Source organism: Peromyscus leucopus, chromosome 19, assembly GCF_004664715.2.
Source record: "Peromyscus leucopus breed LL Stock chromosome 19, UCI_PerLeu_2.1, whole genome shotgun sequence".
In the NCBI taxonomy this organism is placed as follows: Eukaryota; Metazoa; Chordata; class Mammalia; order Rodentia; family Cricetidae; genus Peromyscus; species Peromyscus leucopus.
The window spans coordinates 54,369,912-54,388,885 of NC_051079.1; the positions used below are offsets into that span (position 1 = coordinate 54,369,912).

Here is an 18,974-nt window from a genome sequence, read left to right on the forward strand (position 1 = left end):
CTGCTGGCAGCCACGGTTCGCCTCCTGGTGCTTCAGTGATTTTGAAAGTTCAGTTCTTGAGCAGACCTCTTCACAGAGCGACTTCTTTGTGTAACGAGGGAGAAATTAATCAAAGCAGCAACCACTCACTGAAAATCAGAGGGAAATGATTTAACTGTACTACCGAGTGTTCAGTAAATAGTCTGTATTTTCAATCTTTTAGCCTATATTGGTTTTTTTTTTGTCTCTGCATTTGATCATCTCCAAAGCAAGCTCATTTTGAGGAAATGATCCCTATTCCTCTGAGCTTCTCCTACTTTTGTGCAGCTTGTAAATGTGAGCTCCAAATTCTGTCTCTAGACTTCAGTTCCCATTTTACTTTCATAGTCCCCTATGAGAGCCTAGGAATCTGATGTCATTTCCAGTACTTTACTGGAAATTAGGTCTTGCTTTTAGGTTTCCTGTCTTATTATTCTTTCAACAAAATCTCAGCCATCTTCCAAAGTCCAGTCTCAAATAAAATACACTAGATCTCTAGTTGGAACATTGATGAATAGCGTCATGTCTTTTGTTGCTAAAATGATTGACATTTCATTCCTTAAAACTCACTTTTCACTTGGTTTCAGTCAGAATGCCACCTTCTAGGGTGTTTCTTATGTATAATTTTTTTTTTCTTTTGAGACAGCGTCCTGTGTTTAGGGTGTCTTCAAACTCTGTATATCCAATGCTGGCTTTGAACTGACTTTCCCACTACTTCCCAGAATGGGGATTATTTGCTACTGCACATGTCCTCCATTCCTATTAATGCTATGGTCGTTACTTTATGACCCAGTCATTGTTCATTAAACTCTTGAATTGTATTTCTTTTTATTATATTTGTTTGTTTGTTTATTACTTATTTATCTGTTTACTGTGTGCAAGAGGGAGCATGTGCACCACAGTGTGTGCGTGGTGGTCAGTTGACAATTTTCAGGAGTTGGTCCCCTCTTTCCACAGTGTGGGTCATGGGAAGTGAACTCACTTGATCAGACATAGCTGCAAGTGCCTGAGCATACATGCTTAGCCACCGGCTCACTGGCCTCGAACTCTCATCAGCCTCTGAAATATGCTTCTAATGAGGCACTCCACCTGGGTCCCTTGCTTTTGTTTTTATGTTTTCCATTCGTATGCACCTAGCCAGTGTCCGTTAAGCTATTACCATAACGGATTTACATTCTAGGTTCTTAGAATTCATCATTGAAGAAAATGAAGTTCTTTGTCCTCTTAAAATATTGTCTCAAAAAATAATATTAGGTATACATGAACGGAGAACAACAATAAACACGACACCTTGGTGATCAGTGTGATTTACCGATTGTTGTAGGAAAAATAGTTGAGAAAGGTAAGGAGTGACAGAAGCGTTGGACTCTGATAGTGGGCTTGCGATTTTAATAAATAGCTCCCCGAGTAACCTTTAATGAGTGTCTATCTCGGCAAAACTTGAAGGCAGTGAGAGAGCCAGATGTGTGAATATTTAGGGTGTAGTTTTCCTAATAGATAGTGAAAGAGCAATGTAGAACTCTTTTTTTTTTTTTTTTTTTTTTTTTTGGTTTTTCGAGACAGGGTTTCTCTGCGTAGCTTTGCGCCTTTCCTAGAGCTCACTTGGTAGCCCAGGCTGGCCTCGAACTCACAGAGATCCACCTGGCTCTGCCTCCCGAGTGCTGGGATTGAACTCTTAAAGTAGGTGTGGCCTGGTTTGTCTGATGCAACCAGGGAGACCGTCAGACCTCCTGCTGTTCCTTGGAGTAAGAAAGGGAGAGAGCCAAGGGGATTCATTCAGGAGAGAGGTGATACGGTCTGACTTGTGGCTCAAAAGAACCCTTTGAGGCTGCTCTGTTGAAAATAAGCCGTCAGTTATCAGGCTTAGACACAAGGGCATTTCTTACCGTTGACAGTTCTGCCATTGAGGGTCATAGCAAGAAAGTGACACAAAGAGGCACACATTTTAGCACTCAGGCCAACACCCTGTTCCTGATGGATTTGAAATGCAGTGTAAAACAGAAAGAAATCAGTGGTTACCAATGCATGGAGTTCTAATTGATGAACTGAAAAGACCCAGGTGCCATCATCACTTGATACAGGGAAAGCACTTCAGAGAAGAATTAGGTTCAAGGCAGATTCGTAATTTTAGGAAACCCAAGTACAGAAGTTCAGAACAGAATTGGACATGCAAGTCTGTTGTTAGGCAAAGCTGTTGAATGTGAGAGCTTTTAACATCTCAGCAGTGTTCAGTGCTCTGAGACCTTTAAGGTTATTAACTGACCGAGCATAGATAGAGTATGTATGTAGTGCTGAGCTGTGGAAGGTTCACTGAGTGTTGAGAGGCGGAGCATTCAAAAGAGGAGGATGTCTGAAACAGGAGTCAGACCAGGAGAAAAGCACACACAGTTTGGATCGTGATTCTTGCAGCTGAGAGTTGTGAAGATTTTGGTCATGGCAGAAGGAGCAGTTACATGGTATGAAGAGACACCATGAACACAGTCACTCGTATAAAGGAAAGCATTTAGGTTGGGGTGACTCACTTACAGTTTCAGAGGTTTACTCTGTTATCAGCATGGTGGGAAGCAAGGCAGCATGCAGGCAGACATGGTGCTGGAGAAGGAGCTGAGAGGTTTTTTTTATTTAATATTTTTATTTTACAGTTAACTTAATTTCACATATCAGCCACAGATTGCCCTGTCCTCCCTCCTCCCACCCTCCAGTCCTCCCCCCATCCACTCCCCATTTCCATCTCCTCCAAGGCAAGGTCTCCCCTGGGATGTCAGCCCAGCCTGGTAGACTGAGCCGAGGCAGGTCCAGTCTCCTCCTTCCTACACCAATGCTGAGGAAAGTATCCCAGCATAGGCCCCAGGCTCCAAAAAATCAGTCCATGCACCAAGGACAGGTCCCAGCTCCACTGCCTGGGGGCCTCCCAAACAGTTCAAGCTAATCAACTGTCTCACTTATCCAGAGGGCCTGGTCCAGTTCCATGGGGGCTCCTCAGCCATTGGTTCACAGTTCATGCCTTTCTACTAGTTTGGCTATTTGTCCCTGTGCTTTTTCCATTCATGGTCTCAATATCTCTCGCTCATACAGTCCCTCCTCTCTCTTGCCCACTGGACTCCCAGAGCTCCACCTGGGGCTTGACCATGGATTTCTGCATCTGCTTCCATCAGACACTGGATGAGAGTTCTATCATGACAGCCAGGGTGTTCGGCCATCTGAAAACCAGAGTAGGTCAGCTCAGGTACTCTATCGACCATTGCCAGTAGTCTTTGTGAATTTCTGGGGACCTCTCTAGCACTCTGCTTCTTCCTATTCCCTTGGGGTCTTCATTCATCAGATACCATGAGCTGAGAGTTCTTAACATCTTGATATGCAGGCAACAGGAAGTGAGTATGGCATGAGCATATATAATAGATCAAATCCTCCACAGTGGCATACTTCCTCCAACAAGGCTATAACTACTCCAACAAACCCACACCTAACAGTGCCACTGCCTATGTGTTTATGGGGACCAATTACACTACAGGTGCAGTAACAGGATTTACATTTCACTGGGATCTCACTGGGAGACAATAGATAAAGTACAACAGGCTGCAAGGTACACTGAGAGGTCACTCAAGTGCTGATCCTGTTCTTTCTATATATACATACACATGGTGTGTGTGCATGTGTTTGTGCGTGCATGCATGTGTGCATGTGTGTGTGTGTGTCCCAGACAAGTATGTGAGGTTACACAGTTTCTCAAAAAGTCTACTAAACCAAGTCAATCCCATCCATGTCTTCCTATACTTTGTGAACATTATCATCTCATAGAAACTGGGTTTCTTTTTATGCCTCCTGGATGTGCATCTCAGAACTCACAGACTTGCATAGCAGTTTTCATGTACCCAACCTCCATTCACAAACTATGCCAATTTAATTCAAATTTTGAGTGAAAGTACAAGACGACTAAAATTGGAGTTTTCGTTTCAGGAAGGATGGAATATAGAATGAAGAGGGAGGGCAGAAAGAATATAAAAGGGAGCAGATTCTTATGTCTTTAAAATCTTTATAATTATTGATGAAAATCAAACATAGATTAGTGAATTTCTCTGTAATATATTGATGCATAAATGTGTCATGCTAATTCCACTAAAACTATTCTGGTAAATGGAAAAGAAGGAACCTATTTCAAGCTGTTTCCACAAGGACATTATGTAGTTGGAAGGTTTCTCTGGTCCCACCTGGCCCCTGTGGATACACAGTTGCTTATAAAATAATCATTCAGAGGCTTAATATTATTTGTAGCTGCTCGGCCATTAGCTCAGGCTTATGACTGACTAGCTCTTACACTTGACCCATAATTCTTTTTTTGTTGTTGTTGTTTTGTTTTGTTTTTTTTAAGACAGTATTTCTCTATGTAGCTTTGGAACCTTTCCTGGAACTCACTTGCTAGCTCAGACTGGCCTCAAACTCACAGAGATCTACCTGCCTCTACCTGATGAGTGCTAACCAATAGAATTAACCACCCAACAAAAAGACCACACCCCATTGTCAAGTTAGGTTTTTTAAATAATTGGAAAAAAAGGTGAACACTTCAACACATCTGAATATGCCAGACCCTCCAAAGCACAGGTTACAAAGGCAGAAACAAAGAGTGGTCTATTTATATAGAAAACGTCCTACACAGTAAAGGGAGTAACCAGCTTCATAAAGACACTGTCTATAGAATGAGAAGAAAATTTGCCCTCTACATCTGACAAGGGTCAAATATTCAGAATATATAAAAAAAAAATCTAAAAAAAAAAAAAACTTCAACAATAAAAGCCCAAATAATTCAGCTTAAAGTGGACAATGATCTCAATAGGTGCTCCTCAAAAGATACAACACAAGTGGCCAGTAAGTGTGTGGAAAATGCTCCATATGACTAGTCATGATGGAGATGCAAATTAAACCTACAGCTCATCTTACCCAAATCAGATGGCTATTGTCAAAATACACACCCAAACAAAACAAGTGCTGACAAGGACATAGACCAAAGGGAACTTGTCCTCACAGTTGCAAGGAATGCAATTAGTACAGCCATCGTAATGGCAAATATGGAGGCTCCCCAAAATACCAACAGCACCACAAGCATGTGGTACAGCTTTCCCCACCCTGGACATATTTCTAAAGGAGATATTAAAGAGATATCTGCATTCCCATGATTATTGTGACCTTATTCCTAATAACTAAAATATGCAATCAATCGAGGTGATTCTTGGCATATGAATGAAGAAAATGCAGAATTTATGCACAACAGAATATTATTCAGCAAAAAGAAAGAAATACCATCATTTGTAGAAAAATAGATTGGAGCTGATGGGTGACATATTAAGTAACTAAACCACGGAAAGAAAGACAAACGCAGTATGTGGCCATTCAGATGTGGAAGCTACAAAGGTAACTTCATTGAAGGGAGAAGAATAGTGATTCCTGGAGGCTGGGAAGGAGAGATGGATGAGGGAAGGATTGGGTAATGGATACTACAATATTGGTGGAGAGGAGACATAAGTGTCAGAGCTCCGTGACACAGCGGGGTGCAATAGGGGAGAGCATCAAGAAGTTTTACTGCATTTATTGAAGGGATGCTAAGTGTCTGGGATGCAGAAGCTAATTACCCTGATTTGGTCATTACACACTGTATGTACGTATTGAACATTACACAGTACTTCATGCATATGCACAATTATACTACTACCGTGCTAGTTATAAATAAAATTTAAAGTATGTGTGATTTCAAGTGAAATACATAGGATAGTGTGATATTTATGGGGAATATAAATGTGTTGCTTGTAATGGTACTGTGTGTGTGTGTGTGTGTGTGTGTGTGTGTGTGTGTGTGTAGTGCTGTACATGTGTGTGGTCTGTGCGTATTAGTGTATGTACAGAAGTATGTGCATGTGGGTGCACATGAGTATGGAGGCCTAAGGTCAACATTGCTTGTCCTTCCTCACTCTCTGCCTTTATTTTGGGGGATAGGGTCTCTCTCTGAACACGAAGTTCCCATATTTAACTGCATTGGTTGGTCAATGAGTTTCATTGATCTGCCTGTTTCTGCCCCTGCCATGCTCAAGATACAGGAGCCCACACCGTCCCCTGCCTTCTATGTGGCTTCAAGGGCTCTGAGGACTCCTGTCCTTGTGCATGTATTATAGGCTCTTTACCAGCTGAACCAGTTCCCACACCAGTAACTATTAATAATTTTGAGACTTTCACTATTTGCAGATGATAGGATAGTCTACATAAATGACCTCAAAAACTCTACCAGGGAACCTCTACAGCTGATAAACACCTTCAATAATGTGGCAGGATACAAGATCAACTCAAAAAAATCAGGAGTCCTCCTATACACAAATGATAAATGGGCTGAGAAAGAAATCAAAGAAACAACAATAGCCACAAAGAATATAAAATATCTTGGGGGTAACTCTAACCAAACAAGTGAAAGACCTGTATGACAAGAACTTTAAGTCTTTGAAAATAGAAAATGGAGAAGATATCAGAAAATGGAAAGATCTCCCATGCTCATGGATCTGCAGGATTAACATTGTAAAAATGGCAATCTTTCTAAAAGAAATCAAATTCCAACACAATTCTTCACAGACTTCAAAAGAACAATACTCAACTTCATATTAAAAAAAAAAAACCTCTGCCAGGCAGTGGTGGCACACGCCTTTAATCCCAGCACTCGGGAGGCAGAGGCAGGCAGATCTTTGTGAGTTCGAGGCCAGCCTGGGCTACCAAGTGAGTTCCAGGAAAGGCGCAAAGCTACACAGAGAAACCCTATCTTGAATAACAAAAAAAAAAAAAAAAAAAAAAAAAAAAAAAAAAAACCCTCAGGATAGCTAAAACAATCCTGGATAATAAAGGAACTTCCAGAGGCATCACCATCCCTGACTTCAAGCTCTACTATAGAGCTATAGTAGTAAAACAGCATGGTACTGGCATAAAAACAGACAGATGGATCAATGGAATTAAATCGAAGGCCCTGAAATAAATCCACACACCTATGAATATCTGATTTTTGACAAAAAAAGTCAAAATTATACAATGGAAAAAAAGAAAGCATCTTCAACAAATAGTGCTGGCATAAATTGATGTTTGTGTGTAGAAGAATGCAAATAGATCCATATCTATTGCCCTGCACAAAATTCAAGTCCAAGTGGATCAAAGACCTCAACATAAATCCAGTTACACTGAACCTGATAGAAGAGAACATTGGACATAGCCTTAAATGCATTGGCATGGGAGACAACTTCCTGAATATAACACCAGTAGCACAGACACTGAGAGCAACGATTAATAAATGGAGTCTCCTAAAACTGAAAAGCTTCTGTAAGGCAAAGGACACAGTGCATAAGACAAAACAGCAGCCTACAGAATGGGAAAAGATCTTCATCAACCCCATATCTGACAGAGGGTTGATCTCCAAAATACATAAATAACTCAAGAAGCTAGACATTAAAATACCAAATAATCCAATTAAAAATTAGGTACAGATTTAAACAGAGAATTCTCAACAGAAGAATCTCAAATGGCTGAGAAACACTTGAAGAATTGTTCAACACCCTTAGATATTGGGGAAATGCAAATCAAAACAGCTCTGAGATTCCATCTTACACCTATCAGAACGGCTAAGATCAAAAAGGCTAAAGACAGCCTATGTTGCAGAGGATGTGGAGTAAGAGGAACACTTCTTCACTGCTGGTGGGAGTGCAAACTTGTACAGACACTTAGGAAACCAGTACAGCAGTTTCTTTCAAAATTGGGAATCAATCTATCTCAAGACCCAGCTATACCAATTTTGGGCATATACCCAAAAAATACTCAATCATACCACAAGAACATTTGCTCAACTATGTTCATAGCAGGATTATTCCTAATAGCTAGAACATGGAAACAATCTAGATGACCCTCGACTGAGTAATGGATAAAGAAAATGTTGTATGTTTACACAATTGAATATTACTCAGCAGTAAAAAACAATAACATCAAGAAATTTGCAGGAAAATGGGTGGAACCAGAAAAAATCATCCTGAGTGAGGTAACCCAGACCCAGAAAGATAAACATGGTATGTACTCACTCATAAGTGGATATTAGGTGTAAAGCAAAGGATAACCAGGCTACAAATTCATAGCCCCAGAGAAGCTAGGTAACAAGGAGGACCCTAAGAGATAGGTATAGATTTCCCTAGGAAGGGGAAATAGATGAGATCTCCTGGGTAAACTGGGGGTGGAGGAGTGGGAGGGGAGGGGAAGGGAGGGGAGGGGAGGGGAGGGAGATGGGAACATGAGGGATAGGGTTGGTCTAGCTGGAGGTGGGACCCGGGGGAGAATGATGAAAGATATCTTGATAGGGGGCACATTTGGGGGTTAGGGAGAAACCCTGTGCCAGGAAAACTCCCAGGAATCCACAAGGATGACCCCAGCTAAGACTCCTAGCAATAGTGGAGAGGGTGCCTGAACTGGCCTTCTCTGGTAATCAGATTGGTGACTACGCTGTCATCATCAGACCTTCATCCAGTAACTGATGGAAGCAGATGATCCACAGCCAAGCATTGGACTGAGCTCCAGAGTCCTGTTGAAGAGAGGGAGGAGGGGATTATATGAGCAGTGGGCGGGGTCAAGATCATGATGGGGGAACCCACAGAGACAGCTGACCTGAGCTAGTGGTAGCTCTCTGACTCTGGACCAACAGCTAGGGAGCCTGCAGGGGACAGACCTAGTGGGAGGAGCTTGGTCCTGCCTCAACTTGATATACCATGCATTATTGACTCCCATGGGAGGCCTGTCCCTTTCTGAAAGGATGAGGAGTGGATGGAGGAGTAGATGAGAGTTGGGGGCAGAGAGGAAATGGGAAGAGATGAGGTGGGGAAATAAAAAATTCAATATTATTAATTTTGAAAATTTAATATATAAATTAAGTACATTTAAATTCATAGACAAGCCGGGCGGTGGTGGCGCACGCCTTTAATCCCAGCACTCGGGAGGCAGAGGCAGGCGGATCTCTGTGAGTTCGAGGCCAGCCTGGTCTACCAAGTGAGTTCCAGGAAAGGCGCAAAGCTACACAGAAAAACCCTGTCTCGAAAAAAAAAAAAAAAAAAAAAAAAAAAAAAAAAAAAAAAAAAAAAAAAATTCATAGACAAAATTTTAATGTTTTTTCTTGTACTATTATAATCAAATCTATTGTTAGCTTCTTACTTTTGAGTTATGGTCCATGGTCATGTGAATCTCACAGTGAAGTATCTCACACTATGTTGTGTTGGGTTTAGTAACAAATTATAGCATTCATTTGCAATGTAGCCCCTGACCAGAACTCATGCAGAGATCACTAGCTAAGCTGCTGAAATTTCCCTCTTGGCTTTATTTGAGGATCCTCCAGGTGTCTTTTGACAGTGAAAATACTTCATAATTACAAATGGTGATTATTAATTTGCTAGCTCAGGGTCAAATGTGATAATTTCTGCCTTAGAACAAAACTCATCTTCAACCTCCTCAGTGGCAGCATTGAATGGCATTAGGAAATCTTTATTTGTTGCATCAAATACAGCTTTTTTAGTTTCCTATTGACTAAGAACATTAGAAAAAACACATGCATTGTATTTATTCATCACTGAATGCATGAAATAGTAAATGCAACACTGGTCTGAGTTGTAAGGCATAACACAAAAGTATACACTACACCCACCAGTTAACAGCAGCTGGCAGACGTTAGTGAGACGCTGAAAGAAGCTGGCTCCCTACCAGATTCTATTCATATCTCAGTCAGATGTTTTGGGAATGTTCAAATTTTCTGTGTATTTAAAACAATAAACATAAAGGCTTGCTTGTATTTATCCCACTTTGTCTGTGATGGATAATCAAGGCACCCATGTCCCTGCCTCTGTTTCAGTTCTAGGACCAATGATCAGAAAACCATTCATTCAGTGTGCTTTGATTAGTCACTGTAAAATGGCTGCCCATAGCAAGAAACCCTATACTAGATCTATACTAGACATATATCTATATTCCCTAATGTCTGTGACAACATATGATGAGATAATGGTTAGGATCCTCATTTCCAAAGGTAGGAAAGTAAAGTCCATCATTCAAGAGCTGGTAAGCAGTGTATCTGGGATTTGAACCAATGGTCAGTCCAGAGAGATGCTCTTTCTCTTCTCTCATATACACCTTGGGTGTAACTTAGCAATATCAACTTAGATAATAACATCTTATGTTAACACTTAAAATTCATGACATAAAGGTTATTGAGTATCAGGTCTAAAAATAGGCTAATCAATCATTTTATTTTGAGTGTACTCTTTCTAATTAGCCTTTTCCAATATTAAAATTAGTACTGCAAATTTCAAAACAGTTTGTATTATTGGTGATAAGAAATTGTCCTGTGTGAGTTTATGTATACCTCTGTATCTGTTATATGTAAGTGTATTCATTTGTAACAAAAGTCAAATCCAAATTAAAATATTGTATGTATTCAATTCAGATCTCATCATGTTGACCAATGTATGCGACTTGTATATCTATCTACTTATCTTTAAAACAGTGATTATATTATTGTGGTGATTTTTAGTGCCTGTATATATCTGCTACTGTTTTGTTGAATCTCTATATTCCTTAATCTTATTTAACTGTCTTTTATTCTTTTGAGATCCGAATCAGGCAACCACTCTGCTGCCCAGCTGATTAATGAAGAAATTAACCAGTGAAATCTCACAGTAAAGAGAAGCAAGCACATTTCAGTGCTAAGTCTCTGTTACTGGAAGAGGTGGGTTTGTTCATGGAGAGGGATGGGAGCTGACAGCTGCTCCGGCTGCTTCTGTGTAGACGGATGACAATAGGTAGTTTCTCTGCATATACTTAGACATTATAGTGTCGATACTTAATATCTGCTCTCAGACTGGAGTAGAGCTCAGTGATAGACCCCTCTCTAGCATGTCCAAGGCCCTAAGTTCAATTCCTAGCACAGGAAAAAAAATCTGATCTCATTTAAAATAATTTCATTAACATTTACCCTTTCCCCACAAATTGACAGTAACACAGTAAAAACAAATAGAAGAAAGAATGTGTGTGTTAGCCAGGCGTGGTGGCGCACGCCTTTAATCCCAGCACTTGGGAGGCAGAGGCAGGCGGATCTCTGTGAGTTCGAGGCCAGCCTGGGCTACCAAGGCGCAAAGCTACACAGAGAAACCCTGTCTCGAAAAAAAACAAAAAAAAAAAAAAAAAAAAAAACAAAGAATGTGTGTGTCAGATACCAGAAAATTGTGAGATATTTTCCCACTTCCTATCTACCAAAATTTTTACAATTCGATAGATAGTAATGAAATGGTGTGTAAACACTGGAATTTTCTAGTCTAAATACATGGAATGTTACATTGGTGGCCTTTAGATTACTAGTTCTAGAAGGTAATGTAGGCTTTGCAATATCTTAACCTAACAGTCCCACTTCTACAATAAATTGTAATGCAAAATCAAAAGACAGACGTTTTGACTCATGAGACATGTTCCATACACCCCTTGGAAGCAATTGATCAATTTATATTTGGAGGTAAGAGGACTCATAACCTTTTGTCCTGTTGGTTCATGGGCAAATTTGAGCACCTTTCCTTTTCCTTTAGAAACTGTTACCAACTTGATAGACTGATGTTTTCGGTGGCCATTCCTCAGTCAATGCCCCCTATAATGCTATAATTAAATTCTTAGTATTTTGTAGGACACCTTTATTTTTCTCCTTTCTCCCCAGGAACACGCATGTGTTTGTACTTCAAACTGACTGATTTGAGCAAATTTTGTTTATTCTTTTATTCCTTTTCTGATGCCATAATAGGGACCTGTGATGAAAGTGCGTGTCTGGGGCCTTGATTACTATGCTGCATTATTTCTGCAGCAAGTGTATAGTCCTTCTGCTGTCCTTTGATTTCAAGCAGATGTGTAGTCTGTCTGGGAAGGTTCTGTGATTTCAAATAGGTGTGTAGTCTGTCCAGGAAGAGTCTGTGAAGCCAATGTGCAGCAGGATAGGTTCATATCTCAAGCCCATTGAAGCAAAATATTGGGCTAAATCTGTGAGCTAATGTGACTTTCTGCATTTATTTTTGGTTTACATTTTTGGTCTTGTATTACTATATCACAACAGAACAAATTTAGTAGAAAAAAACATGAAAGAAATAAGGAGCATAAAGCCAGTTAAGAGGTATTAAGACTCTGTAACATGTACATTTTTTTTTAGAGTAATAGGAGAAATAGGCTACAGATTTTAAACAGGTGTTAGAACAACACTCAGTTAATGGACTGATAATAAGCAGACAGGGATTCCATGTCCTTCTTTCCCTCCTCCACAAACAGAAGGGACGCTTACATGAGGGAGTCAGCCTCATGCCCACGTTCACTAACTGCACCAGTGCCATGGACTGCCCCTCCCAGAACATCTCAAGAAGGCACACAATGCAAGTGCAAGGTGACAGCTCCTCAAAAAAGCCTTCAAGACAGTCCCTTGTGACTCATTTGAACCACATTGTATCTTCGGTCTCCGTGTACAGAAATTCTGGAACCGCCAGTCAGGGTGGGGTGATGGCTATTTAAAGTCTCTGCCCACGCACACACATTTTATGGACTTGTTATTATTTATTTATTTATTTATTTATTTATTTATTTATTTATTTATTTATTTATCTTTCTGTCTGTCTGTCTGTCTGTCTCTCTACCTACCTACCTATCTAGTTCTTTTTCCCCAATCAGGCTAACACAACTGATCCATGGCCTGATAAGCATTCTTTCATCCTTTTTCTCTTCTCCGTGCATTTTTTAAAAAATTTCCTTCTCAACCAGGATGCTCATGCCCTCACCTTGCTAGGTGGATGGTTAGATGCTTTCAGCCTGTAAGGTGGCCCCTATCCTATAGTTCACTTTTCTAGGAAGCACTTTATTGGTGCAGCAGAGAGGATGTTGCAAACAGAAAATGATACCTGATTTCTACTTACTTAAACCCATATGTTCTTTCCACCTAATGCTGTGGCCACAAGGCTTCCTGTTCATGTGAGCTTTAATTCCTGCAGTGTGCTTAGAGACAAACAGCTCTAACTCCCAACTCCGTCACTGTATGGACCAATGTTGACTATTACAGTAAAGACTATTACAGATTATTCACTTGAGCTGTGACTTTTAAATCTATAATTATTAATCATGGATTTTTCTGAAGGATGGCTATGGGATGCTATTACCACATTCCTGTGTGTGCCTCCTGTTAAGCCCAACTCCTGTCCTTCTCCAATCAACCTCAGTGGCTTCTTTGGTCCTGCCTGAAGACCATCCAGTAAGGGGAAGACACAGGAGTAGGTAGTCACACTACAGGAAGGTTCTGTCCCAACTATGCATGGATGAAGATCTGAGGTGAGTCTCCCTGGGAAACCATTTCTAGAAGTCAAGCACATTTCACATTTATGATGTGTATTAGATGTATTTTAATCTATCTTATATATCAAACTTATGTATCTTATATATCAAGCTCCATGGGGAAAATATGAGCCTAAGAGTCCTATTTTCAAAGGACCTTAATTGAAATTATGGGAGATAGAGCATGCAGAAACAGTCTGGAAAGTGAGGCTGGAGTTTGGACCTGTTTAGGATATGGAAATCAATCTGTAATCTAAATATCATGGTTGGGTAACATTTTATGTCTTGTCCTAATGTGTCCCCATTAGAGGCGGGCCTGGGGGAACACAGATACAATCTGCTTTTCCCATTTTGAAGTTTTTCCTGTGATTCTCTGAGGTACAATTATCTGTTCTTAATATATTTGACTTCCTCTAATTGGAGCAAGCATCTCTCCCAATCTGCTCTATCGGGCAGTGTACTGTCGTATCTTCATTTTATACAGGCCAAGTTTGTTGACCCCGAAACCTCCATCTCAATTCCAACCCTACACTCTCCCCTGTTAAGATGTGGGAGTATTTGCTGTAGCCAAGAATTTCAACAATAAGATCATCACAATGATCCTCTACCAATTAAGTTGGAGGACATGGAACTCCAAATGTCGTTGGTTATCAGCTAGCCACCAGAGGTCACTTGAGTAAGGACTGTCTCTCTGTAGAAATCTAGATTTTTTTTAAGACTGTTTGGAGCACATAGCAAGCTAGAAAGAGACATTCTCAGCATGGGAGGACACTGAAGCCCTACAGTGTGCTGCAAACATCTCAAGAGCCTCGTGGTGCATGGCTGGTCCACAGCCAGTGGTTGTACTAACACTACAGACTGCTCTAGAAAAACCGTGTGAGCATGAAGGAAGAGTCAGGACTTTTGGGGCTAGAGAGATGGCTCAGCAGTTGGCAGCACTGGTTGCTTTTCCAGAGGACCCAGGTTCAATTCCCAGCACCCACATGGCAGCTCATAACTGCCTGTAACTCCAGTTCCAGGGGATCTGACACCTTCCCACAGGCATATGTTCAGGTAAAACACCAATGAGCATGAAATAAAAATTAAAAAGTTAAAAAGATTTGAAAAAAAAAAAAGCTCAGGACTTTCCTCTGAACATCTGAGAAGACACCTGAAGAAGAGTATAAATAGAATAGTTTGGAAAGATCACTGCTGGGTGTGCATATGGTGTTCTTCATGTCTATAGTCTCTGGATCTCTTGGGGTCATTGTGTGAAACAGGAATGATAACAGTAAAAACTAGACAGCACCTGGTCACTACTATTGTTTTGGGCTCTGCATCTTACTCATCTTCTGATCGCTATAAAAAACAATGTATAAGCCAAGCAGTAGTGGAGCACGCCTTTAATATCAGCACTTGGGAAGCAGAGCCAGGCGAATCTCTGTGAGTTTGAGGCCAGCCTGGGCTACAGAGCGAGAGCCAGGACAGGCTCCAAAACTACACAGAGAAACCCTGTCTCAAAAAGCCAAATATATATATGAATATATGAATGAAGTGAATAAGGTTCAAGTTGGCTGATAGTCTGGGAGGTTGTAGTTCAGGAGTGACTGGCCTCCTTGTGCTGGCCCTGTGGTGAGGCAGCTCCTGTTGGAGCAAAAGCACTCATTTTATGACCTCAGGGAGCAAGAGAGAGAGAAAGGAATGAGCTACAGTCCCACCGTTCCCTCCAAGAGCACACTCCTAATGCCTGGAAGTCTTCCCAAGAGGTCCCATCTCCACTTCCCAACAGCACTACCCTGAAGAGCAAGCCTTTACTCGTGGACCTGAAAGAACATTTAGGACCCAAACTTCAGCAGGTTTTGTTGGTTGTTATAAAACCTGACATTCGTTTTTGTTTGAAAATTGAAGCACTGTGGCATGGTTAAAACCCAGCCTTAGCACCACTCTCCACTGGTTAAAGGTTCTACTGTGAAAATTACCTCCTCGGGGGAGATGTGAACAACGTCTACCCTATTCTTCTTATGGGCCCAACCACAGACCTCTATACGATCCCACCAATGTTCACCCTGGGGACCCAATGAGTTTATTAGGCTTACTGAAAGAGCATGAGTGAGGCGTTACAGGACTGTGAGGGTGACCACACAGCAGTCCCACGGGCAGCTCTTCACTCACCATGACATCTTCCCTACAGCTGCACAGATGGTGCTCTCTCCCCCTTTCCTCCTCAGCCTATAGACTGCTGCCTCTGAATTCTATTGGACAAGACTGGGTGTAAGTGGCTGGGAAGAGTGGGTGGATACTCAGATGAGGATCCAGAGACACACATGCTGATTGCGATGCTACCTGTGTGCAAGGAAGCACAACTGATCTTATGAATCTGGCTCAGACAGTTTGGCTCAGAGGACAGCACCGTGAAACAACTAGCCTTACCATTAGACTCCCGGCGTGTATTCGCACATGAATGCCCTCAGTGTTTCTTGGGCTTATAGTCAATATGTCAGACATTTAGATGTAATCCAGATATACTGCTATGCAGCAACTTTGCCTTATGAGTATCTGGGGAACGCTGTCAACTGGATCACAGAATTTTGATTTTAAAGTATACACAGACTAGACAGCGTAGATTTGGTTGCTCTGTGACCACACCTATGGTATTAATTTGGAGAAAAACAAGTATTCCCATCCCTAAGATATGACTAAGAACACCAGAGTATTTTTTATTATACCCTCCAGGACCCAGTGTGTGTCTTCCTTCCATCTTATAATGTGCCAGCACCACAGGGTTCCACATATTAAATATTTACAAACACTGTCCCCAAATGTTCTGTGATGTGGACTTGGCTTGGGAAGCTAAATGCTTGATCTTCAGCACTAATACTCCTGCTCAAAGAGTAATCAGAAAGTGAACAGCAAGCCCCCTTCATAGGAAATGTGTAATAAATCAGGATCAACTAAAATGGCATGCTGCCCCTTTCAATGCAGTGGCAACCTTTCTGGATGCTTCTGTGGGAACTGGATCCCTGGTTAAGAGGTCAGAAAGAATTCATCCTGTTTGGTCACTTATGGTTGGGGATCATTTGGCCTAGGGAATTTCAGCCTAGCCTGGACAGTTTAGATGTGCTAGGACACTTTAATCTTAATAGCGGGCATTCCCCCTCCCCCAGCTAAATTGCCTGTGTGTACTATGAAGCTATTGGCTTGGAGAAATGCATGGGACAAGAAACTCTGTCTTGGAGAAATGCATGCCACTCAAACCTCACTTTTTGCTCAGTAGCTGCTTCTTTTCCTTTTCTCTTTTATTTAAAAAGAAGCACCACTATATTGGAACAGAGTATAACAGGCAAGCTTTTATTAAGTTGCTTGAAATTTCACTGGTGGGACTGACTTACAGAAGGAACAAGCATCTTGTTTTTAAACATTTCCCCCATAAATAGTGGAGTCAAGCCTCTGTGGTGCTGTGGGGTGACACATGAAAACAGTTAAGGACATATTAGTAAGACTCTGGTTTTTATCACTACAGAAAGGACAAGTGTTGAATCTTGATAAGTAAGAGGAAAGAGACATTGGTAAACTTTTAATAAGGGTATCTTTCTTTTTCTTATCTTTTCTTTTTTCTTTCTTTTTTTTTTTTTTGCAAATTCATAGCGCCCACAATATAGAACACAGATTAGCATTTGACAAACCAAAAAGTAGCATGACATTAAAAATAACAGGTGTAGACCTTTTTTCATATCCAAAGTCATAAACTGAAATTTATACAACAGATACTTTCAGCCAAAGCACTATGCAGGAGGAGCAGCTGTTGCCAAAGCACACTGCCCAGGTTGTGCCAGAGTGGGAGAGTCTGCACGTTCCTAGTATGCACTCAGTCCCCAGTTAATACCTGCCCGACAAGTCGCAGATGCCTCCCAGGGGATAGAAGCAGATGATTTCTTTGAAGGTTTTCCTCAGTTCTTGACTCCGGAGTGCATAAATGAGAGGATCAATAATGGCATTGCACATGATCAGTATGAGATACAAGTTAAAATGAGACATGAAGCACACACAGTATGGATTCTGAGGACAGGAGATGTAGAAGAGTAAGTGGAGGAAGAAAGGGGCCCAGCAGACGACGAAGACCCCGATCAGGATGGTCAAGGTAATTGCCCCCTTCATGTTGGCACCCTGGCGGATGGTACCAGTGCCGGGGAGGACAGCGATCCTCTTAATGTGAAGCCTCGCCATCAGGAACATGTGGACATAGAGAGAGGCCATGAGGACCAGCATGGTGAAGAACATGGTAATGAGGCAGATGATGACAGCGCTGCTGTCGGAGTAAATGATGAAGAGGATGCCCGACACTGTGCAAGCTGCCCAGATACAACTTATGATGATCCCTACCCGCTTAACCGTCATAATGTTATGGTACTGGAGTGCGTAAAAGATAGTGAAATACCTGTCCACTGCAATGGAAAGCAGGCTGCAAATGGATGCAAGCAAGGAACTACAGATCACAGAGTCAATGACATTGTCAATATTCACGGTGAAGCTCTGAGCGTCCGTATCCGTGCTATTTAAGAGGGTGATGACGATGGTTTCCGACCCGTTCGAAACGCTCACCAACATATCTGCCACAGCCAGGCTACAGATGAAAAAGTACATGGGTGAGTGCAGGTTCTTGTTCTTGGCTATTGCCACGATCACCAGAATGTTCTCCAGCAGGCTTATGACACCCAGAGTCACAAACACCTCGGGGGAGACAAAAAGTTGCTCATAGCATCCTCCATCGGAGTACCCTTTCCCCAGGGACGCGCTGGTATTGCTGTGCAGTCCGTAGCTGCTGCGGTTCCAGAGGTGGAGGGAAGTATACATGCCATGGTGGTGGGTGGAGTTCATCTTCCTGCAGCAGCTGGATTCGAATCCTCCTTGAACTGATCCAACCTCCTGGGTCAGGGGAGCTCCGGCAGCGATTTTCTCCCAGCTGTGTGTGTGTGTGGAAGTTGGGAGGCTGCAGTTGGCGCCTGCTGTGAGCACCGAGCGCGGTTAGAAGCAGCGGGGATTGCAAAGGAGTTGTTGGTCTCTTCTGGCTCTGCTCCTCATCCCTTCAGAAACGGGGGCTTCCGAATGCTCATTCTCAGTTGGCCAGTCCGCCGTTTGCTTTTGTTCTCGCTGCCGTTTTTCCTTTTAGCTTTATTCACTCAGGGTCTTTTCAGAGTCCTTTCCCTGAGAGTCACTGTACAGCTGGGAGCCGCGTCTGCGCGCCCACACTCACACCGGAGCCTCTCAGAAGTTCAGCTTCCAGCGGGAGCATCCCCGTGAGCCAGAGAAGCTGGTGCAGGCGGCAGATTTCTGAGAGGTGGGGAAAACTGTTCTGAATGACTCCGCCTCTGCTTCCTTCTGACCAATCCATGTTGAGTGGTTTTCTGAGCCACCCATCCTGCACAGATAGATTACAGGGCAGCACCTGATCGGTGGCTGAAGCTGGCGGGGTGAGAAATAAGCATCTTGTGAAACACTGGGTTTTCCTTTTCAAGTTTTAAGAAAAATGACTTGATGGTTCGAGCACATTCTGCGATAGCGCCGAAATCATCGGGAATCAGCCAGGC

General features: G+C 42.0%; 1 protein-coding gene across 1 annotated transcript; it reads right to left on the bottom strand.

Moving 5' to 3' along the window:
* Positions 1–16,718: 16,718 nt before the first annotated feature.
* Positions 16,719–18,722, bottom strand: Mc4r (melanocortin 4 receptor). The gene has a single exon (XM_028856191.2). It carries the CDS (start codon positions 18,262–18,264, stop codon positions 17,266–17,268), a length of 999 nt encoding a protein of 332 aa, XP_028712024.1. The 5' UTR covers positions 18,265–18,722; the 3' UTR covers positions 16,719–17,265.
* Positions 18,723–18,974: the final 252 nt, after the last annotated feature.

Bases quoted from the DNA above. Each gene is read 5' to 3' on its own strand.
- Mc4r (XM_028856191.2), bottom strand. From the start codon at position 18,264: ATGAACTCCACCCACCACCATGGCATGTATACTTCCCTCCACCTCTGG.